General features: G+C 36.3%; 10 protein-coding genes across 10 annotated transcripts; 4 read left to right on the top strand and 6 right to left on the bottom strand.

Moving 5' to 3' along the window:
- Nucleotides 1-20: 20 nt before the first annotated feature.
- Nucleotides 21-1082, bottom strand: FDP41_007587 (uncharacterized protein; the record flags this gene model as incomplete). Its single annotated transcript, XM_044711347.1, has 1 exon — nucleotides 21-1082. The coding sequence occupies one exon, from the start codon at nucleotides 1080-1082 to the stop codon at nucleotides 21-23; it is 1062 nt and encodes a 353-aa protein (XP_044568385.1).
- Nucleotides 1083-1383: 301 nt separating this feature from the next.
- On the top strand, nucleotides 1384-3492 carry FDP41_007586 (uncharacterized protein; the record flags this gene model as incomplete). Its single annotated transcript, XM_044711346.1, has 1 exon — nucleotides 1384-3492. One exon carries the CDS (start codon nucleotides 1384-1386, stop codon nucleotides 3490-3492), a length of 2109 nt encoding a protein of 702 aa, XP_044568384.1.
- Nucleotides 3493-3621: 129 nt separating this feature from the next.
- Nucleotides 3622-5331, bottom strand: FDP41_007585 (uncharacterized protein; the record flags this gene model as incomplete). The annotated part of the gene is made up of 1 exon (XM_044711345.1): nucleotides 3622-5331. The coding sequence occupies one exon, from the start codon at nucleotides 5329-5331 to the stop codon at nucleotides 3622-3624; it is 1710 nt and encodes a 569-aa protein (XP_044568383.1).
- Nucleotides 5332-5596: 265 nt separating this feature from the next.
- Nucleotides 5597-8374, bottom strand: FDP41_007584 (uncharacterized protein; the record flags this gene model as incomplete). Its single annotated transcript, XM_044711344.1, has 1 exon — nucleotides 5597-8374. One exon carries the CDS (start codon nucleotides 8372-8374, stop codon nucleotides 5597-5599), a length of 2778 nt encoding a protein of 925 aa, XP_044568382.1.
- A 101-nt stretch (nucleotides 8375-8475) lies between these two features.
- On the bottom strand, nucleotides 8476-9515 carry FDP41_007583 (uncharacterized protein; the record flags this gene model as incomplete). Its single annotated transcript, XM_044711343.1, has 2 exons — nucleotides 8476-9132; nucleotides 9207-9515. The coding sequence occupies 2 exons, from the start codon at nucleotides 9513-9515 to the stop codon at nucleotides 8476-8478; spliced, it is 966 nt and encodes a 321-aa protein (XP_044568381.1).
- A 157-nt stretch (nucleotides 9516-9672) lies between these two features.
- FDP41_007582 (uncharacterized protein) lies at nucleotides 9673-11604 on the bottom strand (the record flags this gene model as incomplete). Its single annotated transcript, XM_044711342.1, has 1 exon — nucleotides 9673-11604. The coding sequence occupies one exon, from the start codon at nucleotides 11602-11604 to the stop codon at nucleotides 9673-9675; it is 1932 nt and encodes a 643-aa protein (XP_044568380.1).
- A 514-nt stretch (nucleotides 11605-12118) lies between these two features.
- On the top strand, nucleotides 12119-12904 carry FDP41_007581 (uncharacterized protein; the record flags this gene model as incomplete). Its single annotated transcript, XM_044711341.1, has 1 exon — nucleotides 12119-12904. The coding sequence occupies one exon, from the start codon at nucleotides 12119-12121 to the stop codon at nucleotides 12902-12904; it is 786 nt and encodes a 261-aa protein (XP_044568379.1).
- A 1148-nt stretch (nucleotides 12905-14052) lies between these two features.
- On the bottom strand, nucleotides 14053-17517 carry FDP41_007580 (uncharacterized protein; the record flags this gene model as incomplete). The annotated part of the gene is made up of 4 exons (XM_044711340.1): nucleotides 14053-14663; nucleotides 14965-16445; nucleotides 16754-17158; nucleotides 17246-17517. The coding sequence occupies 4 exons, from the start codon at nucleotides 17515-17517 to the stop codon at nucleotides 14053-14055; spliced, it is 2769 nt and encodes a 922-aa protein (XP_044568378.1).
- A 29-nt stretch (nucleotides 17518-17546) lies between these two features.
- On the top strand, nucleotides 17547-19656 carry FDP41_007579 (uncharacterized protein; the record flags this gene model as incomplete). Its single annotated transcript, XM_044711338.1, has 4 exons — nucleotides 17547-17794; nucleotides 17863-18439; nucleotides 18493-18944; nucleotides 19338-19656. The coding sequence occupies 4 exons, from the start codon at nucleotides 17547-17549 to the stop codon at nucleotides 19654-19656; spliced, it is 1596 nt and encodes a 531-aa protein (XP_044568377.1).
- Nucleotides 19657-22161: 2505 nt separating this feature from the next.
- Nucleotides 22162-24510, top strand: FDP41_007578 (uncharacterized protein; the record flags this gene model as incomplete). Its single annotated transcript, XM_044711337.1, has 4 exons — nucleotides 22162-22242; nucleotides 22378-22473; nucleotides 22547-22602; nucleotides 22875-24510. 4 exons carry the CDS (start codon nucleotides 22162-22164, stop codon nucleotides 24508-24510), a joined length of 1869 nt encoding a protein of 622 aa, XP_044568376.1.
- Nucleotides 24511-24893: the final 383 nt, after the last annotated feature.

Genomic DNA, 24893 nt, shown 5'->3' with positions numbered 1-24893 from the left:
TCACGGATCATCATTAATCACTAAAACTTATCATCCACAAGAGGCGTCACATTCTTCACATTTTGTTTGGCAAAGAAATCCAAAATAAATTCATCCGTATATCTCAAACTAAAATGTGTCAAAATAAAGTGAATATTTGAATACTTTTCAACAATGGGTTTCAAATGGTTCCAATGCATGTGATAAGCTCCAAGTGCTTGCTCTTCCTGTCCTTCTTCTAAAAATGTGCATTCCACAACAATTGCAGGAAATTCCAATAACTCTGGATTCATTTCAAACACTCGATAAGTCGTATCTCCCATAATGGCAATACGAGGTTCGAAAATTGTGTCACACACTGCATCTTCACCTAGTTCTTTTCTCATCTTTCCAATTTCAGCACCTTTCAAATGTGAAAATTCTTTTTTCAATTTCTTTTTCTTTTCATAAATGGCATAACCATTACAAACAATTGAATGATCACATCGTACCACACGTGCCACAAAGTTCTCCTTTCCTCCAATTTTTTCAATAACATCTCCTGGAGAGACTCCAATCACTTGAACTGGTTTTCTCTCCTGAACACTCTCACGAGGTAATTCTTTTCCAGCATTCAATTCTTGACAGGCATGTAAAAAGTTCTCAACAAATTTCACATTCTCTTTCGGAACAAAGACACGATTAGGTACTTTTCGATTGATAAATGCAGGTTGACAAGCACTGAGATAGTACGAATGATCGGCATGCGTGTGGGTAATGAGAAAAGTATTCGGATGTTGATTCATGTACTTTTTATCAATAAAACCCATATCAATGTTAGTAGAGAGTTGAGGAATTTGAAAGTAAGTGGCTTCAGCCGATCGGGAATGACCAATCAAGGATAAGGGTTGAAGATTTCCTGGAGATGTTATTGAAGAGGAGGTTGAAGAGGATGAACTCTTTGTGGTGATGGCACCAGCAGTAGTAGTAGTAGTAGAAGTTGGTGTTTCTGTGTTGCTGGGTGTGGATGCGGATGATTCACTTTTTTCCACATCATCACCGGTGATCTCTTCTCCTGCAGCCAGTTGTTGTGGAAGCTCGAAAATATTTGGAATGACTTTCATGTGAAGAGGATGATGAAAATAGTAATGACAAGGGTCTTGTGTGGAACTTTTTTTTGATTGTTATTGAAGTTTTTGAAATTCATTTTCAAATTTGAAAATGAGTGTTCTCGAGTTGATTCAAGAGATCCATAGAGGAGCATTGATGTAATTCAATAAAGAGTGTTACAATGAGCTCAACTTGTTTGAATTTTCTAAATTCTTGAAACCATCCACTCAAGTATTGGATAAAAAAAAAGTTGCTCAAAGCCCGCCAGTTTTTTTTACAAATTTTTAAAAAAATAATTGATTCATCACGAGAAAGATGGGTCTTTTTAAAAACAAGTCATCCTCCTTGATAACAGCCTTGAAATATCCTAATACTCTCGGAGAGTTATTGAAACAAAAAGATGAGTATACCATTCGGATGAGAAATGATGAGGAGGCAAGAAAGGAAGCAGAAAGGAGGGAACAACTTGCTGAATTGGAGGAAGCAAAATTACCCTTCTACAAACGACCCTTTTATAAGAAACATATCAAACCAAAAATATTATTTATTGTGGATCGAAATCGATGGTTCAACAAGATGTGGATTCTCATGATTTTTTGTATTGAGCTGTATAATAGTTTTTTAATACCTTATCGAGCTGCTTTTGATTATGACAATTCCTTGTATTGGTATTGTGTGGATGCTCCTTTTGATTTTTTACTTTGGGTAGATGTGGTCATGAACTTTTTCTATCCCTATCGAGATCAGATGAATATTCTTATTACAGACTTTAAGAAGACTGCAAAGCGATACATGTTCAAGGAGAAGATTGGATTTTTTGCAGACTTTATTTGTCTGTGTTTACTCGATTGGATTCCTGTTGCCATTGGAGCTGCAACTAATGGCTCCATGACATATACAGCTGTGTGGCGTTTGAATCGAGCGCTCTTTTTTTTTCGAGCTCTTAAACGTTTGACTAGAATTGAAGCCCTTGTTCCAGATCGATTTGCCTTGCTCTCCAAAATGGTCAAGCTGCTCAACTTTGTCATTATTGTCGTCATGTCCGTACACATTGTGACATGTTGTTGGTTCCCGATTGTAATGTCAGAGTATCCAGATTCTCAAGTATTCACTTTGAGCGCATCAATCTTTGAACCTACAACGTCAACTCTCTACAAGTACATGCTTGGTGTATATTGGAGCTTGGTGTCCATGTCAGGTTTTGGAGGCACTATGCCTTCTTCCAATTTACAAGTCGCATTTTGTACTCTGGTATACTTGGTTGGAATTGCCGTCTTCGTTACTGTGATTGGTATTGTGTCCGACTTGGCTCAAAATTTGAATATTACCGAGAGTGCTTTCATTGAAAAATTGGATTCTGTGACCGATTACATCAATTCTCGAGGTTTGTCGCCCGAGCTGAAAAAACAAATATTACAGTATTATCAATATTTGTGGAAAAGTAGAAAGGGTTTGGACGAATCGAAAATCATTCGTGAATTGCCAGATTTTCTGAAAATCGATGTTGCCATGCAGCTAAATGCAGAAATTGTGAAAAAGGTGGAATTGTTCAAATCATGCTCTCAAAATTTTATTCATGAAGTTGTGATTAATCTGAAACCAAGAATTGTCATGCCTGGTTCATACGTCATTCGAGAAGGAGAACCAGGAAATGAAATGTTTTTCATTGGTAAAGGAGTTGTTGAAGTAAGATCCAAAACTGGACAGCTCTGGTCGACCTTGGGAAGCGGTTCTTTTGTTGGAGAGACTGCTCTTATTGACTCTGTTAAAAGAACTGCCAATGTCATTTCGACAGAGTATGTAGATTTGTTCGTCCTCGAGAAGCATGCCTTCGACGAAATCATGTCCACCTATCCAGAGGATGCAAAAAACGTCATTGCAACAAGTGAAGCAAGAAAACAAATGAATAAGCAAAAGGCAGCCCTTAATAGTGGGATTCCTTTCGAAAAAATTAACAAATTATTGGACAGTATTGGTTGTTCGTATGTTGATGTTGAAGGTCATGATCTATTTATGTCTCTATCAATCACCGTTGGAGAATCCAGAGATGTCATTCAGAGACACATCGAAGAATATATTAGAGATAAAGATCATGAGATCCAGAACCACATTAAAACAGAGCATAAACATGAGAAAATTGATGAATATTTTGATCATATGAAGAAGGGGAAAATCAAGCCTGGATTTAATGAAATTGCTGCGGCAGCTAAAAACTATGGGAGAACAATTGTATTGGCTAAACCTGCTGGACAAGGTGATGATTTCAATGGAGTATTTGTTTTATTCGATCAACACACTGGAACCACGCACGAAGCTAAGGAACTTGTAGATTTATTTACAAATACCGAAAAATATCACAATCCAATTATTATTGTTTCAACAGGAAAGGAAGGAGGTTTTCTTGCGGCAACAAGGAAAAAGTAATGAAGTGACAGCATATTGTGTTCTACTTTTAGAATTGATGATTTTAATGACTGTTGAATCATCATTGAAAATCGCACTTGCGGACTTTGTAACAAGAACCTCCAATGTTTCAATTCACCAGGTGAAACCCTACAAGTAAGCTCCCTTCTTCATCCATGGATGATCATACACTTCCTCAATATTCAATCTCTGTTTTGGGTCCTTACAAATCATGGACAAAATAAATTCCTTTGTTTCCTTATTAATAAAGGAAGGAAATTGAATTTTCACATCTTCAATCATTCGATGCAATTCGTGAATGTCGTCATGATCAAATGCAAAACATCCTGTCAAGAGTGCAAATAAAATACATCCCAGTGACCATATGTCTGCCTTTCTTCCATCATATCGTTGTCGATTGAGCACTTCGGGCGCACACCAACTTTCAGTGCCAACGACATCGTCAAAAAGAGTTTGAGAAGAGGCACCTGCTTTTTTCAAAATTCCACAAAATCCATAATCGGTTATTTTCAACACTGGATGATGATTGTGAGAAGGTGTAAATGGTATTCCTATTTGAGAGGTGGTAGTAGTGGCCGTCTTGGTCTTCTCTGATTCATCATGTGTCACCAAAATATTCTCTGGCTTCAAATCTCGATGACAAATTCCACAACGATGCATATACAAGACACCACTAACCACTTGTTTAAAATAGTAACGTGCTTGTTCTTCTCTCATTCTTCCATACGATCCATGTGTGTCATAATACTCAATAATGCTAAACAAATCACCACCATCTGCATATTCTAAAACAATGCAAATTTTGTTCTCTTTTGGATCTTCAATGACTTTTTTCATTTGACAAACATATTTCGAGAAGGTTTCAATTTTGTCTTCATCACTAATTCGTTTTGGTTTTTCACCAAATGGCCATTCCATAACTTTTGAATTTCCTTCTGTTTCATAAATATGATAAGGTCCTTTCGCAATGGTTTGAAGTGCATGAATTTCATTTTGAATATATTTCATTTCTTGTTTCTTTCTCTTTTGAATCATGTCATTCATGGTCATTTGAACTTGCGGAGACACTTGTTTCTTTGTTTGATTTGTACTTGTTGGAATGACAACTTGGAAATTATCATTCGACAATTTTTTTTCATTTTTCAATAAAGCACCTGTCACATTATCACTAATGGTATGAGTGGCATCTAAACTTAATGTTAAATTTTGTGTTTTGCAAATTAACTTGTTTGAATCATCCTGTTCATCCAAATCATCATCATCACTCTCATCAGATTCCACATGTTGATTCACAAATTCTTCCACAAATGGTAAATTAGAAATACCTTTACTCTTTCTCGTAATCGGAGAAGGAGGTGATGCGCATTGAGTTTCAATTTTTACAACCGAAGAGGTATTCAAGTTGTCCACAATGTTCGTCGATTGTTGTTGTTGTGCAAAATTTTGTCTTCTCGGAGAAGGATTCGAAACAGTTTTAGTTCCCAAATGAGAAGAATTTCGTGGACTGGATTGTTGTTGTTTTCGTTTCCAAGAAGATGTTTTTTCTGGACATGTATTCAAAGTGGTGGATGGATGAGAGGATGATGAAGGAACAATGATGGATAATGGTTGACCATGTAGATGTTCATCATTACTGCTGCTGCTGTCAGAATCATACTCATCATCATCGGTGTCGGCATCAACAAGAACAACTTCTTCGGCACCCCAATCGTCATCGGAAGGTTTTGGAACTGTGATTTGTTTGATGGCAAAGAGTTGTTGGGTGGGGATGTGTTTCGCTAGGAGAACTTTGGAGGTGGCTGTTTTAGCGATGGTGGAGACGATTTGATAACCTTCCATCTGTGATTCGTTGTTGAGGCTTTTTTTCTTTCTAGAAATGAAAAGTGACATTTAAGAACGAAATAAGAGCCAACTTGTCCTTTTTGTAGACTCAGACCTCAATTAATATCTTCCTCACGAGTCGTGCTTTCGGACTCTGTTATCGCTGAAACTGTAATCGTTCTCACAAGTGTTTATCTAGTACTAATAAGAATATGTATGTCATACACTAGCGTTCAATAATAATGACATGAATGGAAAGGAATAAATAATATTGAATTTAAATTCACATATTAGCATCTACCAAGGGCATCATTGGTGTCAAGTCATGAATCTTTTCTAAACCCAGAATCGTGTTCTTCTCAACCTGCACTGTCAAATTATGTTCCTTAATTAAACCATTCGAACAAAATATTTTTCTGACTGCTTGCAACACTCGCTGATGATCGACTTGAACATCATTTGCTATTCGTACCTTAATGGTTGCAATCAATTCTTGCTTTCTCTTTTCAGGATCAACTTGTAAGATTTCTTCTTCGTCTGCTTCATCTAATGAGGCACTATTGAGAGCCCAAAAATGTTCACTGTGGCATTCTAAAACTCCATCCACAGTAGTTGAAACTTCCTTCACACATGCGTTCAAATGAGTACACAAATTTTCTGGTGTCGTCTGAAGTAATACTTTTCCATTGGCTTTTAGAACTGGAATGACAAAATAAATAGTTGTCATGGTACTCATACAGCACAAAATAAAATCGAACAAAAGACCACCTGTGGAATAATAAATGGCTCTCATATACAAAAACAAAACAGCATGAATATGAGCTTCCCTCATATTTCTATAAATCCAAAATCTGGCATGTGGAATTTTCATACGAATCATGGTGATGAGAGAATTGTAATATTTGTAAAGAGGTGAGGAGTGCGCTGAATTTAGAGCAGCATGGAAGGACGAGAATTGTTGTTGGAACCATGGAGAAGTATTGTACCACATAGCATTCGCAGAGTTGCTGTAACGGCTTGATGCTCTTAAATTAGCCGACCCTTTTCTCATATCTGATGGAGGAGATTGCAGAAATGATGAGAATCCTGTAGATTCACTTTGATCTGACTCTTCATGTTTCTTCTTTTGAAGTGTTGCAGAAACACCATCATTTGAATAATTTGCAAAGAGATAAATTGAAAGACCATTGACCAATAAACCAAAAATTACAATCATGTGCGTGAACAATCCTATACTCATATCCTGCAATTGTTTTGGTTGTTGTTGTTGCTTGTGAGGTGTGGATTCAACTGACGCGAATTTTGTGGTTAAAACATATTGTACCATTTCTGACAAAATACTGAGAGAAAGGAATGTGGCATACATGCCATTGGCAAATCGTAGCAGCACACGCAACCGTTTCCATAATGAAAATGTGTATGGCGCAAATAATGGTTCAAGTTTAGTTTTTCCCTCCTCAACGAGACGAGATGTAGAAGAGAATGAAGATGAAGACTCTTCATTATTCATTAATTGTTCAGTCAATAAGGATGAAGACTCTAATGGAGAGTCAATAGGTAGTACAGTAGTCTTTGATGGAGTGAAAGATTGTTGATTCATGTTGGATTTAGCTTCGAGAGTACTTTTCGAAATGCATACACCATGTGGCGATGTTTGCTCCTGTGTAGTTTTCATAAATATGACAATCAGGTCAATCAAAAACATGAATCCTCTATGTAATAAATAGAACCCAGAAAATAATATAAGTAATCCAACTAGAAATTCATGATTTCTAATGCTGGTGACATAAATTTCCTCCTCGCCTCCAGTAGCGCTTGATTCATGATAATGAGTATTTCCATAGTGGAAGAGTCCAACCATTACTTCAAGAAATCCAAATCCTAAAATGAGTATACAAGCAAAGAAGTGTGCTTTAAGCTGTGCATGTTGATGCGTGGTAAGCTTGTAATTTCTTGCTGATGAGAGAGAAAGAGGCTGCACAAAAAATAGTAAAAATTGCTGTACATATCCAACAAACCATTCAGCATCTGGATGCAAATTTTTGATACGCTGTATCCAGTGTGATATGTTTTTTGAAGAAAATTGTTCCATTAATGCCCTCTGAGAAAACATGGTTTTGTACTCTCCACTTGATAAAGATAATCCAATTTTCCACAAAAAAGCTACTGTAACCAATACAACAGTATGTATCCATTTGGCAAATAAAGAGGCAAATAACATAACACGGTTTGTCATGTCTTTCAAAATTAAGGATGCTTGTTTTTTTCCCTTTCCTCGAGTTGTGTGACGGTATTCATCTCCAAAGAAGGGCGAGTTTGGAGAAGAAGATTTGTCCTCCTCTCTAAATGCTTTAGCAAAGGACTTGGGTATTCTTTTCAATCTTAACCAAATATTGTTCAATAAGGATTTGCTTCCCTTTTGATTGGAACCCTTATGATTGCAATTTGTATGATCACAAGCAGCCGGATTCATTCCAAGTTTCGATCTTTTTCCGGCAATAAATTGCGGACTAAATGAAAAATCCTCATCCGTGCTACTACTGGTTGCCAATGATGGAGAAATACGTGATGATGAAGTTTGCTGAAGAGTGGGTGATAGTCCACTATTGTTTGCTAGTACAAAACTAATGGCAATATCATTTGTGTTGTTGTTATTGTTGGATGATGTAGCAAATAAATCATAGGATGAGTGAGCATGGGAAGCTGTGGTTCGGATATAAAGACCATGAGGTGATTTTGAAATGGATCCTGTAGAGAGAGGTCGCGGAATTTGAGAAGACTCGGATGGAGATGTTCTTGAGGGTATTGGTGTAGCAGTGGAAGGATTTACATTTTCAATGATACTATTGTTGTTGTTATTTGATGGGAGAATTGGAGTGGTTGAGATTTTCTCATCATCAACGGTATCAATGTTCGGAGTTTGTTCATTCTTGTTGGTTGGTTCTTGCTGTTGCTGTTGACCATCATTTTCCTCGAGATTTGTTGAAGCTTCTACAGAAGAAGAGGAATCAAGGCTAGCTGGTGCTGTGAATGAATGATTTGGGACTTCTTTATCATCCATTTTTTTATTTGATTTCTACAATTTCCGACGTAGGTTCCTTATTGTTGAAGTGTTGGAGTTTAATGATTGTTCACTGTACACTAGTTACCGTTCTGACAGCATCACCAATGAGATTCTTGCATCAGTAGAGTGGAAATGAGTTGATGAATTGTAAGAAAAGCTTTACAAATGTTCGACAATTCAATTGGATTGAGAATGGTCAAAATGAACATGTCGCTTGGGTGGGAGGAGTGATCCTTGTTTGGAGTTTCTACGTCATCACCATCTATGAGTGGTTTCCCTACATGATCATAGGGCATTATAAAGAGAGACATTAGTAGTCTGAGAATTTGAAAAAGCAAAGGTGAGTATCGACTCTCTGTATGCATCTCACGCGCTGTCTTCTCTTCCTTTTCAGTTTGATCATTATGTATCAAGTATTGATATATTGTTGTCACATCTCTAGTATTCCAAAACAAGCGTTTACCATCTGGAGTAAAGCACTTGATAATTTGATAATTTGCTTCTTGGACAATCAGTTCAAATTTTAATGAAACTGGAATGTCTTTGTAATTGCGTTCTCTTAATCTTAGATCTTTGCTCACATGTTGAGAATTTTCGAATAGAATTTGAAATAATTTGTTCCCAACGTTTTGAAGCGTTTTAAGGTTGGAACAGCCAAATAAATCCTGAAGAAGTTTCATTTCTTCTTCTTGGTGGTAATGACATGATACATTGTCAGCGATTTTTCTAATTGAATTTATGCCTCTATGGATGTACTGTTGGAAATAACGTGCCATGTAGAATGGTTAACGTCAAGCATAATTAAAATCATGTTGTTTTTTAAACACACCTTCCAATAATAAGGATTTTGAATTTTCAAATGATCATCCTCCACATTAAAACAAAATCCAATATTATAGCACTCATCGTAAAAGGTCGAAGGCATCATAAAATAGTCCAAATAATATTCTTCCAAAATTACATTCATGGAGTTTACATTATTAAATATTTCATCTCCATATAATTTTCTGAACACCGTGGCCTCTCCTGTTCGGTTGTTATTCGTTTTGGCATGCTTTGGAATTACAATCATATTTCGTGCAATCAGATTTTCAAATATTTGTTCCTGCAATAATTGCTTCAAGAATTTCCGTTTCATTTGCTTGATGTGCTGAGTAAATAGTTGAAGAAGAGAAAATGATGAAGAATTCGAAATCACATTTTCTTGCATTTTTCATCATCATTTTCAAAATAATAAAAAACCAAAATCATCGAGTAAATCAAGAAATACTTTATTTTGCGATTCGCTCTTCAAATTAATTCAAGCAAGAACCACCATTACACATGACATTGAAGACAGTATTTGCAACAGCAACACCAGCATTGAAACCAGCCTTATTGGCATATTCAAAGTGAATACCTCCATAAATTCTTGATTTACCAGCCTCTCTGGCAGCACTTGAGAAGCTTGTGAATGTTCTCACATGTTGAATATAACCCTCAGAAACAGTTTCAAAAGTCACGTCATCAGTACCAAATGCAAGACTCAAAGCACGAGCAGCTGCAGCTGAGAAAGTCGAGTGTCCACTCACATATTCAGGGAATGGTGGAGTGGCAATGTATGGCCACCAATTTGAATTTCTATTTCTTTGTGAAACAGCAGTGAATGGTCTTAAAGTGTTGTAATGATACTTGTGATCCCATGCAACAATACCTGCATCTGCAACAGCTACACTCACCAACTTGAAGATGGCTGAAATCTTGAACAAATCAGTGATTCCTTTTTGACGAATGACACCTTGAGTAATGATTTGCCAATGTCCAGGTGGAGTGGAAGTACCACTATTGTCAGCCCAGAACAAGGCAATTCTTGTCTGATCGAACGTACGAACAGCACTATTGTTGGCACCCAAAGTTTGAACTTCCAACAAATCAGCTTCAAATTGAGCAGATCCAAGAGCTGGTGGAGCACCTTGTCTATAACTTGCAACATCGTGAATGGCAAATGGATCAACTTTTGGCCATTGAGGCAAGGATGGGAATCGTTGATAAGTTGGAGCAGTTGGTTTGTAGGCATTCTCGGCCTCAGAGAATTGGTAATCGACGTATTCATTGGAACCATCGTTATCACGGCATCTCAACACGCGGTCTGCCACCAATAAAGAACTTCTCTTGATATCTTCCAAGTCATCCTTGTCTAAAGAGGTCACTTGAGAATTCTCCAAAGATCTCTTCAAAGCCATTGTATAACATTCAATTTCATCAGGGAACAAGTTGGTCAAGACACGATATGCAGCATGAGAGATGGTTGCAATCAAAGTTCCTTGAGAGCACTTTCTTGAACTGAATTTTCTTCTCTTACAATTGGACAAGGCATCATCAATGGCCAAGTGAAGAATAGCCATGGCACGAGCAGCCACTGGTGGAGCAGTCTTACGAACACGAATGGTGCTCAATAAGACATTATTCCACTTGGATACGAAATCTTCCTTATAGGCAAATCGATCAGTGGTGTGGAAGGCACATTTTGGAGCAATATCACTTTGAATGGCAGGATAGGTATGAGAACTGAAAATTCGAATGTAAGGCTTATTCTCAACTGGATCAAAAGCATAAGTCATGATACCTCTTGCCATTCCTTCACCCCAAATAACACTCTTCAAACGACAATCAATGAATAAGGTACCATCAGCACTGAATTGCATGGGCATCTCACCCATCCAGGTGACTCTTGGAAAAGCAGTGGATCCATTATTCTTGTAAAAGAAGGTATAATAACCAAAGATGAGCACCGAGTTGGCAGGAACCCATGTACCATTAGGACCACCATAAGCACCATGAACGACAGCAGGTTCATGGAACCAAACAGTGAAAGTATCGTCGTGAACTCCCAAATCTTGAGAACCAGCAACAATGGGAAAACCTTTCACTTTGGCATAATTCACCACATAGGCAGAACTTGAACCTTCCAAATATTGAGCACCATTTGGCAACTTGCTACCACCATCTGAAATATCAACACCAAATTGATTTCTGAAAAAGGAGGTTGCTTTTTCATGAGCATCTGGATATCTTGTTACAGGACCTGGATTAATACTTTGATCAGCCACTTGAGAGAGTTGGAATTGAGTGGTATACTCGAATGGATTGGTGGTGGTCTTTAGATTTTGTTGAGCTTGAACGAAAATCAAGCATCCACACAAGATCAGAGACAACAAGGTAAGACAGCGTAAGGATACAGGATACATGATATTGCACAGGTTGGGATTAGTTTACAAAGGAACTTGGGTTATAATAATAGTACAGACCCTCACTCGGTGGTAGAGAGAGCTTGAAGTTTTTGTGGATTGTCGTGTGGATTTGTTTTTTTTGTTGATGTTGAAGTGTCACCCGATCTTGATCATCGGTTTTATCGCAATTTTGTGTTGCGAACGTGAAAATTTTCACCAACCAAGTGTGGATGACAACCTGAAATGTCGTGAAAAAATGTTTAGTGTTGTCCTGTATGGGAAGTCTTACCGTTTCTTGGGCGTTACCAAACTTGTGGGGATCCTTCTAATAACAAAAAAACACTTCTTTCTTCGAACATGCGTCACCACGAAGAAGGTCGGCTTTATGGCTGAACAACCATTCAGATTTCAGCACATCTTCATCACTTCCGTTGTTTTTATTAAATATTAATAATTACGTCCTAAAAAACAATAGATTTACACACCATTTGATCAAACCACCACCCGCTGAATTGATTGAAACAGCACCACAATGAGCACTCTGAAATTGTCGTTATTCCTGTCATTCCTCCTCTGTATTATATGTTCTACCTGTATGGTGGTGAGAGCTCAAGTGAATTGCGATCCCACTCAACTCTATGATGCCGAATTGATTTTGCTCTATGATGACGTTGTACCATTTGAATTCATTCCAAAACGTATTGAACTTGCTCTCAATACCACTCGTTTTCCAGCTTCCAAACAACAAGAAGCTTTGCAATTCTTCAAGAATCGATTCAACATTGATTTCACCAACTCTTCCAATGCACCAACCAACTTTCGATTGGAATCAGGTTCTTTTGAAGGTTACAATATTTATGGAGCAACCACCACAAAGAGTCGATTCTTTGGTTCACCACTCATTCGAGTCTTTGCTGATTTCATGACTGTGGTGGCTTTGGATTCAAGCTCTGTTGATCCTTTCACCAATGCACCAATTACCAAAGATTCCATTGCTCAATATGGTTATTATACCATGATTTATGCTAAAAATGGAACAGCATTTACAGCTCCAATTAGAGCCTCCTCTCAACGTTTCTTGGATGCCTGGAGAGACAATATGGGTAATTTAGATTGGTCAAGAACCATTGATTTTGATTTGGATAGTCCAGAATGGGGTGCAGGTGAAAGTGTGGGTGCTTTCTACATGCCCATGCAAGATCCATTCTTTGGAAGATCTCAAGTGGCCATGAGAGAAACCATGAGATTCCCACCCACTCGATATCTCAATCGAGGACAAAGTACAAAGATTACCTCATGTCAATCGTGGTTGAATTAGTGTATTATTATGCAGAATAATCGTTTGTCGAAATCTATTGACACTCAAGAAAATAATCTTCACATGAAACAAATAAATTCCTTTCAATGAATATATATATGGTTTTCAATTCTTCCTCTTACCAACCCTTAATGTAAAATGCTTAAAGCTGATCGTTGCAAAATTAAAATAAGTTGTTGATTTATTTCATCTTCTGAACTAAGGTGGTCTCAATTTAAAGCATTCCTTTAATAAAGTTTATTTTTTCATGAAGCATCCAATACTGAGATTTTATTTCAATCTTGGCAGTCCTATCAAAGGAAAAATATTTAAAAACATATTGTCTAACTTGTACATAATCTGTTTTATTAGGATTATTGTTGAATCCAATGGATTTGATAAGTATTAATGTGATGAAGTTCTAAAGTGTTCTCGTTGACAATAATATGAGTTTCATCACAGAGTTGATTTTTTTCATTATTTCAGTTTCATGTTTTTATTTCATAAGAGACAATTAAAGATTGTACATCCGTTGTGCAACCTTCTATATTACAGTCGCACAGAGATCCTTCCATGATGTCACAGTTTTTCAATCAATTATAAACTCCTCTGCAGCTTCATCGTTCACTTTTTTCTTTCTCTTTTCAGAAACTGTTGAGGCAGAATCCGTTGAAAGACAATCTATAACGTCCTCTGAAGGTCTCTCATCATCGCATCTGCTTTGAAGAGGAGGGCTGTTATTCATTTTTTTCTTAGCTCTAGTTTTCTGAGATATTTGGCGCGTGGTTTTAACAATTTTCATCAGCCTTAGCTCCATGATTTGAAAATTATAAAGAAAACTCTTACAGCATCGAAGTGAGTTAGGTCCAACCCACCTTCACCTCGCTTACTTTCAGCAAAGATTCCGAACAAGTGAAGAGAGTGTGGTGAGATCTTTTATTAATTATTATTGAAATATTTCAATTTATTCCTTTCAATTTACAAGGATTGTTTTCCTTCAAAGATTGTTCCTTGATGATGTATAACCAATCTTTCACTTTTCGAGAAAAAGTACATGTAGCTGTCGAGAATTGACAGATCAGACGAACACAAAAGGCAATCCCTCCAAAAAAAATCTAATTAGTTTATTGTTAGCACCATTGGTGCTGGTAAAACTATTAAACGCACGTTCATGCGGTTGACTTTGGCTTGAATTGTCTTGAAATTGGTTTCAATTCTGTGGAGCAAATAAATCTTGTTGAGGTTAGTCTATTCAATTCATTGATGTCATTAAGCTTGTATTCAACAATTAGGTATGAATAGGTATCTTTTACCTTTTTCTTAATACTGAGTCTCTCTTTTTCGAATTTGATGGTTGTGTTCTTGCATAGTGTTTTAATAGCTTTGGTAATTGCGAGTTCACTTGTTGATTCAGGGAGTATACAATTTGCTATATGTGTTTCTTGCTTTCTTTTGATAATTTCAAATCCTTGTTCAATCAATTCAGTGTTGGGATTCTTGGAATCAAAGTTAATTTTAAGTTTGTACAAGGTTTCTTGTGGATTGAATGTTAGGCACATTTGTTCATTTTGATTGATTGAGTACTTGATGAGAGTTTGGATGTTCGAAATTGATTTTTCTTTGGCTATTAATGTTGTTGGAGATGATGAAAAAATCATTGGTGAAGTGAAATATTTTGTTTGTGTTTTTTCTGTCATGGCTGGTGAATTAAGTTTCTTTAGTATTTGTTGTTGAGTTTCGGCATTTTGAATGACTAAATTGAGAGTGTTGGTCTTGCTGTCTGGGATGTACCAGTGTTCAATAACTGATTCAAATCTTTTTAGAATAAATTTAACAAATGAGGATGAGATATTGCTGTCCGAGTAGATTGAGATTGAATTAGTTTTGTTTTTGGGTTGACCAGTATGTTCAATTTTGAGTTGAGGAGTTGAGGGGAGTTTAATTTCCACTCCATCCAACCACCTGTTCACTCTTCAATTTGAACATTGAAATGACAATTTAGTGTTTATATAAATAAATACAACTCGAAATTACGAAAATTTCCATCCTCTTTACAATTTACCATTTTCATCTTAATATACCTGGAGGAGCTATTGTTGCATTAGTTTGGTAATTCAATGTTGTTTGATTATAAATATTGTTGGTTGGAATGAATGGAGGAAATTGAGGAGTTAATGAATATTGAGGATATGGTGGGTATTGAGGAAGTAGAGGCTGCTGTAAAGGTGGAAGTAATGCAGGAATAGTTGTCATATTAATTGATGAAGTTTGATTTGGTGTTGGGGAAGATTGAGAAGGTTGGTTTGGCGTTGATTTTGGTTTTCTTCCTCTTTTCTTTGGCTGGTTAGGGTTATACATATCGAAAATTAAACTGGTATTGGATGTGTTTTGAGTAATATTTGGATATGATGAATTTTGACCTTGATTTGTGTTGGATGATTCAGGTGAGGGAAGTGAAAGAGGCTCATTCTGAAGTGTAATATTTCTAATAGGTTGACTCTTTGAAATGTTGGTTGTAGCAAGTGCTGTAGATGGTGTGTTAGAGATGTTTGAAAATGTGATTTTCTTTCTCTTGGACTTATCATTATTAACCAGTTGCAAGCCACCGAAAGGGTTGGTTCTCTTTTTGACGTTGTTGATAGAATTGTCAGGAAGTGCTAGAGTTGTAGTCAATTTCTTTTGTTTGTTAGCAATTTCATTATTAGTTATTTCAAATTCAAGTTCTTGTAGAATATTCACTGATCTTTTTAGTCCAGGTCTGCTTGCAAATTTTAAATTTAAACGAGAATGAAATATTTCAGCTTGATTATTTGTCAAATCTAAATCTTGTATTCTTGATTTGAATGTAAGAGCCCAAATATTTGGAGCAAATAGTGCATTAGTGGACAAATTTCCAAACCAAGTTCTAACAAGATACCTCCACAACTTTTCACCTGCAACACTTCTCCATGTTGCTAAAAATTCCTCCTTTTTGATGTTGAACATTTGTTCAGTCATTATAGTTCGTGCAAGGTCTTTTAGTTCTGATTTAAAGGTCTTAAGAAGTTCTCTATTTCTTAGTGGATTGTTCGCAGGTAATTCTCTTCTTATCCATCTTGACACTGCTTGCAAGAGATGGAACTGACATCCAACAATTTCTACATCTGGGAAAATAATTCTAAGAGCTTTGTGCATAGCTTGCTCAAAATCACAAGCAACAAATAATTTTCGAACTTGCAATAATTCAGGTACAATTAAGTTTGCAATCACCATCCACAAATATGTATAGAATATTTCTGACTTAGCTTGTGCGAAAATAGATAAAACATGAACAGCCGCATCCATTCCCTTTTTCCTTACATGAATAGTAATCATTTGCTCGCAACCTTTAGGACACACGTCAAAAGTTCCATCAACATAGATTTGATCTTCCTCAGTCACTTCTTTTAAGATATTAATTTGGTAATTGGATCCATAAATAAAAAGGAAATGTGGAAAACCTTGTACCCATCTTACAAATTGATCTTGAGATTTAGTACATGATAGATCTTGTCTGGTGTACAAATCTTGTAAACATTCAATCCTTTCAGTGTAGAATTTTTTTCATTTCTTTAACATCCTCTTTGGTGATTATCAACCGGTGATCTCTTAGTTCTTCTTTTGATAACTTTTTGTTTAAATTTTCTTCAATTTGTTGACTAGATCTTATATTTGTGATTGCTTTGATGTATTCAAATAATTCCTTTCTTCGTTCCTCCGAAATCTTTTAAGGTTGACTTTTTTCAATATGAGGTGGAGCATGATCACTGTGATGCAACGTGTATGTATGTATCAATATCAGGATAATATCTTATTCTCGCAGAACATTTTCTGGATTTATAAAGATTGCACTTATAGGTAATACAGTGAGCAAATGTTTTGTGCTTGCTGTAGAAATAATTATTAAATCTCAATTGCTGCTGATTCGTTGTTACTTTGTGAACATTTCCTCTCGGAATTATATATTCATTTTCTTTCAAATTGATAATTTTACCATCAATTTGTAAAAAATTATCTCCTACATTTGATGGCTTAGAAATAGAATTACATACATCAGTGAGCAAACCAAGCTTATCATCATCAATTTCATCTTCGGAGTTTGTATTATATACTTCTTCATCAAAAACAGGATCGATTTCGACCGTGTCTTCGTATTCGATTGTTGTTGGGGTGATTGTATTGTGCAGCATGTTGCTTGTGAGTGGAATTTTTTTTTGGGTGGACTTATTGTTGAAACTACCCTTCCTTTCTTTGATACTTTTTACAAAACCTAAAATATAATCATTTCATTTCAATGTGTTCGTTGAACGGTAGAAAGGTGGTCGGGTGGGGTGGAAATTTGACTCCCCTCGAGGAGTTTCTAAATGTTTAGTTTCCTGTTTTGGTTGTTGGGTTGGTTCAGGTTTTGGTTGAGGGTGAATTTTTCGTGCTTCATTTTGAGCTTGAGAAATTTTAATTGTTGATTGTTCAGGTTTTGGTTGAGTTGGTTTTGTAACTTCAATTAATTGCTGTACTGTTTGTGTGAGCGTCTTAACAGCATCTTGCAGTTCTTTGATTTGTTGTTGTTGTTGTTCTAAGTGATTTATGAGTTCTTTGATGGTTTGTTGTTGAGTCATTTTTTTCGATTCGATCCCTCCAAAAAAAAATGGAACCATTCACTATTCACTATTTGGGAGTTATGACCATGGATTATTTGGCGATCGTTGATGAATATCCAATTCCGAATAGCAAGAATAGAACACGCTCGATGGAGATGCATGGTGGAGGAAATGCTGCCAATGTTGTATTTGATTTAATACGAATGATGATCCCACCATTGACTGCTGCAGTTAAGAACCAAGAACAACAACTCACCATCCATGATGATCCCAACAATACGGACATGATCATGATGTAAGCAAATCTGAACCACTCATCAAACGGCAGTATCAACAATGTTCAACTGAAATTACCCTTATCAGCAAAATTGGAACAGATGTGGTCGGAAAGGCTATTTATGAAGAATTTGCCAAGTTATGCTCAGATGTGAAACACACACCAATTGAACTTAATTTAAATAGTATTGTAAGATCTCCCTTTGCTCAAAGCTCATTTAGTTATATCATGATTACTCCTAACAAGCAGCAAGGAAATGATAGAACCATTATTAATACCCCACTCTCTGAAGAGTTTTCATTTGATGAGCTTTCCCAGCAACAACAACATGGACCCTCTTCCAAAATCATTGACATTTTGTTTATAGATGGACGATATTCTTCGGTGGCAGTTTCGTATGTGAATACTCACAAGCCAAAGTGTGTCATTATGGAATGTGAAAGGATGAGGCCGATTCCAGAGTTGAACACATTCCTAGAGTTAATGACCCTGTCACACATTCTTTTGTTGTCTGAAAATTTTCCAATCGAATATTTAAATCATATCACTCACAATTCGGACGTTCATGATTCATCATTGAAAAGATGGATTGAGAACAGTATTTCTCACGATGGATATGATGCAAGATTGATATCCATGCACATTCTATTTTCTAAACTTTCTGTGGAGGCACCTAATTTTATAACTTGTACTCTTGGATTACTCTTGGATCTAAGGGATCTATCGGTATGATACCCTACAAAGAAGAATATTCTGGCGTAACAAAAAGCATCAAGACCATCGAGCAACTCATTCAAGACAGTGATCATGTCATCAGCACAAGCTCACATCAGAGTGATGTATATCCTCAAACAGTACTGTCCACATTTTCATTCGAAGGGCCAAAGAGCGAAAAGTTCGACTATGTCATAATTTATTGCCCAAGCTATCAGGATCCTCAATTTCCAACTATTGTGGACACCACCGGTGCTGGTGATTCTTTCAATGCAAGCGTAATATATTGTCTTTCGAGATTACTTATTGGAGAAGAAGAGACCAATTTCACAATCCATGAACTGTCAAAGTCTTTAAAGTTCTCGAATATTGCGGCCTTTTATACATGTACTGGCGTCGGTGCGAGAGCCACAGGAATTGACCATGAAAAAGCAGAAAAATTGTGGAACGAATTGTAGGTGGTTGTGAAGAAGGTAGGAAATTTTGAATCAACTGTCAAATATACGGTCAACTGAAAAGATAACTTAGAGAAAGATCAAATTGAGTGCTTTATCACAACAACTGTTGAATGCTCAGAGAATTAAGTTGACTTGTTTCCAATCAACACACACGGATACCGATCGGTGTCTTTCACTCTCAAAATTTGTTCGTAAATTTGCGAGCAACCCTCCAGAGTGTCCGCTCTACATAGCGAAAATACCAACAAAAAACCATCAGCACTTCGATAATAGGAATCTCTGTGGGAGTGGCCATAAAAGAGACATTTCTTGATGCGGTGGTTAATGGAACAAAGTTTGTACTACAATAGTTTAGTGAATATTTAGAATTTGCACTATTCTACAAATAGAGACGACAAGTTATTAGCGTTTTTGGTGTGTATTCCATGGTTAGAGACTGGAATGAGAGATGTCTTATTTCTGTATGATTGCTCAACTTCTATCGACAAGGTGAAAGAAAGTTTGTTGAATAGACTCGCCACATTCAGCGACATGTTGGGAAGTGACGATCTTTTGTCGATTTATGGAGAAAATGGTGCACCATTTATCACAAGTATATCTTATATCACGAGATTAAATTATGTAAAATTTTTTAGGTCAAGCACTTCAAAACGAAAAAAGTTGTTTCCACCTTTGAAGAATAAACTTGCCACAAATGCAAATCAATAAAATTATTAAGCATATTAATAATGTCTCTTGAATGCCAATTTGAACAGTTCTGAGGGCCGACTTGTAAATCAAACAGCCTTGATCAAGTTCACTCGAACCACATTCCTATCGACAAGGCGATACTTTAAAAATCTCCATATTTAGTAAATGATACAACATGACCGCGCCAAAAGGATGTCAAGCCTTACTCGTTTCAATTCAGCCTTACCACATTTTACCGCTTAAATACTACAATCATAATTTGAAACCACCATAAATGGTGACTTGTGCATGCTTTGAATGCCAAACCATCAACAAAAAAAAACAAATTGAAATATTCTCTGCAGATGTACTGGTGGGTGGTTTGCAAATTGAACCACCCCAAGAGCATTCTGAAGGGTTTAGATCGCAACTCCTTGAGAGAACATTTGCTCACAAGGCAGCTTGGAGTGTGTATTTTCATTTATTCATTTTCCATAAAATAGAAGAACGGTTTGGCTTGAGGGTAAGTGATTATTCTGTTCTTTGTTAAGGATTAGATTTCTGTAATGGCAATATTATAACAGTTTCTCAAGGTGATGAATTGTCATCCCTTCGAGAGAATTCAAGCATTGAAGAAATATGACCAATTTACATGCTCTGTTCCTTATCGATTTAGGATGGCTTTCCATGATGACAAGGATATTGGAAATACTACGTTCAACAACATACCAATTCTGTTTATGGAGACTATCTTAATAGAGAAGAAGCAGATTTATTTTGCTGAGAAGTAAGATGAATCACTTCTTACAGATACGTCATTCTGAAACACTTATTCATTGAGGATCAACTTTACACCTCAACAGCCTGGTTAAATGACTGTTCGCTATGGCTGCAGGTTTGATAGGACTCTCGCCGCAGAGAAGTATGGAGAAGAAAAAAGATGGTTGCTTAAAAACTCATAATGCGAGCGCTCAGATCTAGTGCCATCACGTGGGATCAGGCTCCTGATTCTGCTGGGCCCTCGATTAAGCTCAAAATCAATCATTCATCAACTCTCTGAAGGCAGGCTCAACGAACTACGTTTGCTTTTGGACAAGCGAGTCGATGTGAACAAGTATCAATTATTATGCACAGAATGTCACTTTTGGGAACACGCAGACATTGACAAGAAGGTTGTTTTAAATTCCTTGTCGAATTCCAAAACGGTGATTGAGCAAATTCAATAATAATTGCTGAAGATTGGACGAAAATTAAAAAAACATTGAAAAAATGATAAATCTATTTGAATCTATTGAAGATCGTATGGAACAGATATCCAATTGAAACAGCACTGAAAGAAATTGCTCCTTTTGTGTCTTGAAAAGGTTAACGTGTGCGTATTTTTGAGCCACACAAGATTGTGCTTATTTTTGTCGGAAAAGCAACAAATTCTGATCATGTCAACCATATTTCACACTCCATCAATATTATTGAAAGAGAATGCAAATAGAGAAAATTTGAAGAATGTTCCAATTTGATTTCTTTGTTGGATAATTTTCCTCAATCTAATAACTCCTTGCTTAATTGTTTTTCTACATAAACAAGTAATCCTACCTCGATTAGTATAAGATTATCCATCGATAGTTCATTTGTAAGCAGTCGAATTATTGGAGGCTCATCTGTTGGAAGTTCCACTGTGAATAATTCTACTGGAAACGCCACTACGTTAATTGGTGATTTTATGAATAACAAAGAAAAGAAACCATGTTCATCCAATAGAGATTCGAATATTTAGCCGTAAACAGACACGTTTCTAAGATTCGACAACTGAACTTTTTTGATGACCGATCCTACTTAGGGTCAATTACACTTTCAATAAAAATTTTATGTACTAAATTGCTGTAACTAAACAAAATCTCACACCAAGAAAATATTTGTTTTCTTCACAGAGAAAAAATTTGGAGTAAGAGGGAATCGAACCCTCGGCCTCGAGCATGCGAAGCACACGCTCTACCACTGAGCTACTACCCCTTAAACCATAATAATGAAAATAAGAGAATTGTGGCAAAATATTTCCATCAGCTGATAATTAATTTTTGTAGTCGATGAAATTTAATATTACAATTTGGTTGGTGAAGTTTTATTATCCATCAAAACAGTAATGATGATTAGAAGAAGGTTGTGATTTTACAATTATGTTTAGAATGTTATCAGTAGGATGGTGATGATATGCATGGAGAATACTATTGCTTGTTACTCTTATGCGATTCAATAATATTACAAATCTGTTGCAAACAACCTGGCTGACTTTCAAGCGAAAAAATATTCGAAAATTGCTTAACGATCAACCAAAACCTTGAAATGAGTGACCTTGTTGATTTCTCATCCTTTTAAACATCTAATAAATTAAATTACAATTTTGAAGCTGTGGAGGTGATATAGCTCAGTCGGTAGAGCGTTGGTCTAATAAGCCATTGGTCGTCGGTTCAATCCCGACTATCACCAAAATCTTTTTATTGTTTTAACCCCACTCTGTCCGCATTTTAATTCAATTAAAAAATAGTCATGATTGGAGCTCCCACTTGTTCATTAACACATTCAACTTCGATCCGATCAAATATTGAGAAGAGAAAACGAGTACCAAATGTATGTAAATGACAAACATATCATTACAATTTTATTATTTTCTAAAATTAATGACAAACTAACGTACAAATTATTGTGAACATCACCTCGATCGATGTTTGATTGATATGAATTTATATATTATCGATCATCAAGCAGTTTTCAAGCACTCGCCTGATAGATGAAGTCTATGGCTCGAATCACTCGATCGTTCAATCTCTTGGTTGGAGTCATAAATTAGTTGGACATGGTGTAAGTATGGTGTGTTTTGCGATGTTCAGATACATGTCATCTTTAATCCTTTTGTCGTTTATCCTCCTCAAAGGGTTGTGTGAATGCCATTAATTTCAACACCAATGGAGACTTGATTGTGACTGGAAGGTAAGTCGATTCGACAAAAGAAGATGTAATTCCTCTAAACACGGCACCAATGAACCCCCAAACTTGCATGATAATTTAAATCATGATCAATGAACCCAAACTTGCATTATTTTGAAACCAATCCATTCAATTGAATGCGAACGATTCCATGCAATATGTCGTTTTATAACCTCACATTTCTGAACCTTATTTTTTCACACACGTTTCACTTACCTTAATATCTTGACCACATGATTCAAAAAATTACACACACACACATTCCTCAAACACAGTGACGATGAAACAATTAAAATTTGGAATACTTGGACAGGAAAATGTCTCACCACTCTCTCCGGTCACGTCAGTAATGTTTTTGCCACAAATTTCTTCAATTCAAATCATCAACAAATTATAAGTGGTGGAAATGATTCAGATGTTCGTTTCTATGATATTGAAAAGGACGTTTGTACCGTGTATCAACATCACACAAAAAAGGTTTTAAAAATTGCAACCTCTCCACTCTTACCTCAGTGCTTCTATTCATGTTCAGCTGATGGTTCATGTCGAATGTTTGATGTAAGATGTAAATATTCAAATACAAAAATTGAAAAAGACAAGATTGTGAAAGAATCTTCAAGGAATGGCACTCATTCTCGAGGACTCAATGCATACAGTAATTATGATGAAACTATTTTACCACAAGCCATTGGAGGTGGAAGAGTTATTTCATCATTGGGTAGAAATCATGGTACTACGACATCAGGTTCTGTCATTAACAGTAGTAGTAGTAGTAGTAGTAGTAGTGGGAGTACGAGCGGTGGAGACTCTTCAGGTCAAGTTTCTTCCTCATCATCTCTCGTGGTCAATTATAGAATACTCGAATACAATACCAAAACAGTTCCAACGCTCTATTGTGTGGACTTGAATCCACTCAATCCTCATCAAATCATTATAGGTTCCTATTTGGGTGATACAAGACTTTTTGACACGAGAAGAATTGAGAATTACAATGCCAATTCTTATGTGAATATTTATAGACCTGTGGAACAAAATTTTGATCCTAGGGATTATGAAGTGACTGGAACTGCTTTTTCATGTGATGGCTCAAAGATTGTGAGTACTCATTTGGGTGATTATATTTATTTGTACGATCGAGAGAGAAACTTTGAGAGGGATGAAGGTGTGGATTACACTCGAGTCGTCGTACCACCACCACCACCGTCACAACCAATATCACTCACACGAAACACTTCCATGTCATTACCATCTTCACAACAACAAGCATCCACACGCACAAACACTTCGAGTGGTACCTCTCGTAATACTACAAATCAAAGATTGAGCAATAACACAGTTGCAAGTGTAGATCTTTCCAATCATGATACATCAAGAAGAAGAACAACCACCACACAAACAGAACAAGATCCCAATGACAATGACTCTATGGATCTCCATCATCCCAACATGGTTACCACCTATGATAGAAAATTCACAGGTCATTGCTCACGTCAAACCATTAAGGGAGTCAACTTTTTCGGTCTCCACTCTGAGTATGTCATTTCAGGCAGCGACGATTCGAATATATTTATTTGGGAACGAGAGAGTGGAGAACTTGTTCGAGTATTATCGGGTCATGATGATATTGTAAATACAGTGGTATGCCATCCTGAATATCCAATGATTTGTAGCGGTGGAATTGATGATTTTGTCAATGTTTGGACACCTTGTAATGATTCATTGATATTATCAGATGAAGAATTGAAAAAGAGAAAAATTCATTTGGAAAGTGTGATGGAAGAGAATGCACATGATTTGGATGATGATGAAATTACACACATTCCAGCACACTTGTTGCAAGCCTTGATGCAATACTTTATGTCAAGAGGAGGAGATATGGATGATGAGGAGGATAATTTTGATGAAGAGTAATCTTGAGAGTGGATGGATGCATTGTTAAAATTTGTATTTTAGTATGTGTGCTTATTATTATGAAAATGTACATACCATATGAAAAGTACTTTGAGTATCATCCTATCGTTTCGAAATGTAAATATATTAAATGTCCTTATTTCTAGAGTTTTGTGGCTTTTACATAATTTGTGATGGTAGAAATAATTGGAATATAAATCTCTCATCTGTGTCGTGGTGTTTATAATACAAGATCATCATTAGTGTTGCATGCTTATTGCACATTCATATAAGAATTATTACACATTCATATAAGAATTCATTTCGTTAGTGTTTGCATCATCATTCAAAAGTCATTCATTCCACGTTGAGAGAGGTTGACTTTACAGTTGAGTTTGACGAGC

This window comes from Naegleria fowleri (genome assembly GCF_008403515.1).
Source record: "Naegleria fowleri strain ATCC 30894 chromosome Unknown tig4, whole genome shotgun sequence".
Classification (NCBI taxonomy): Eukaryota; Heterolobosea; class Eutetramitea; order Acrasida; family Naegleriidae; genus Naegleria; species Naegleria fowleri.
Note: the sequence above shows the minus strand (reverse complement) of the source record. Positions and strands in the feature narration are given on the sequence as shown.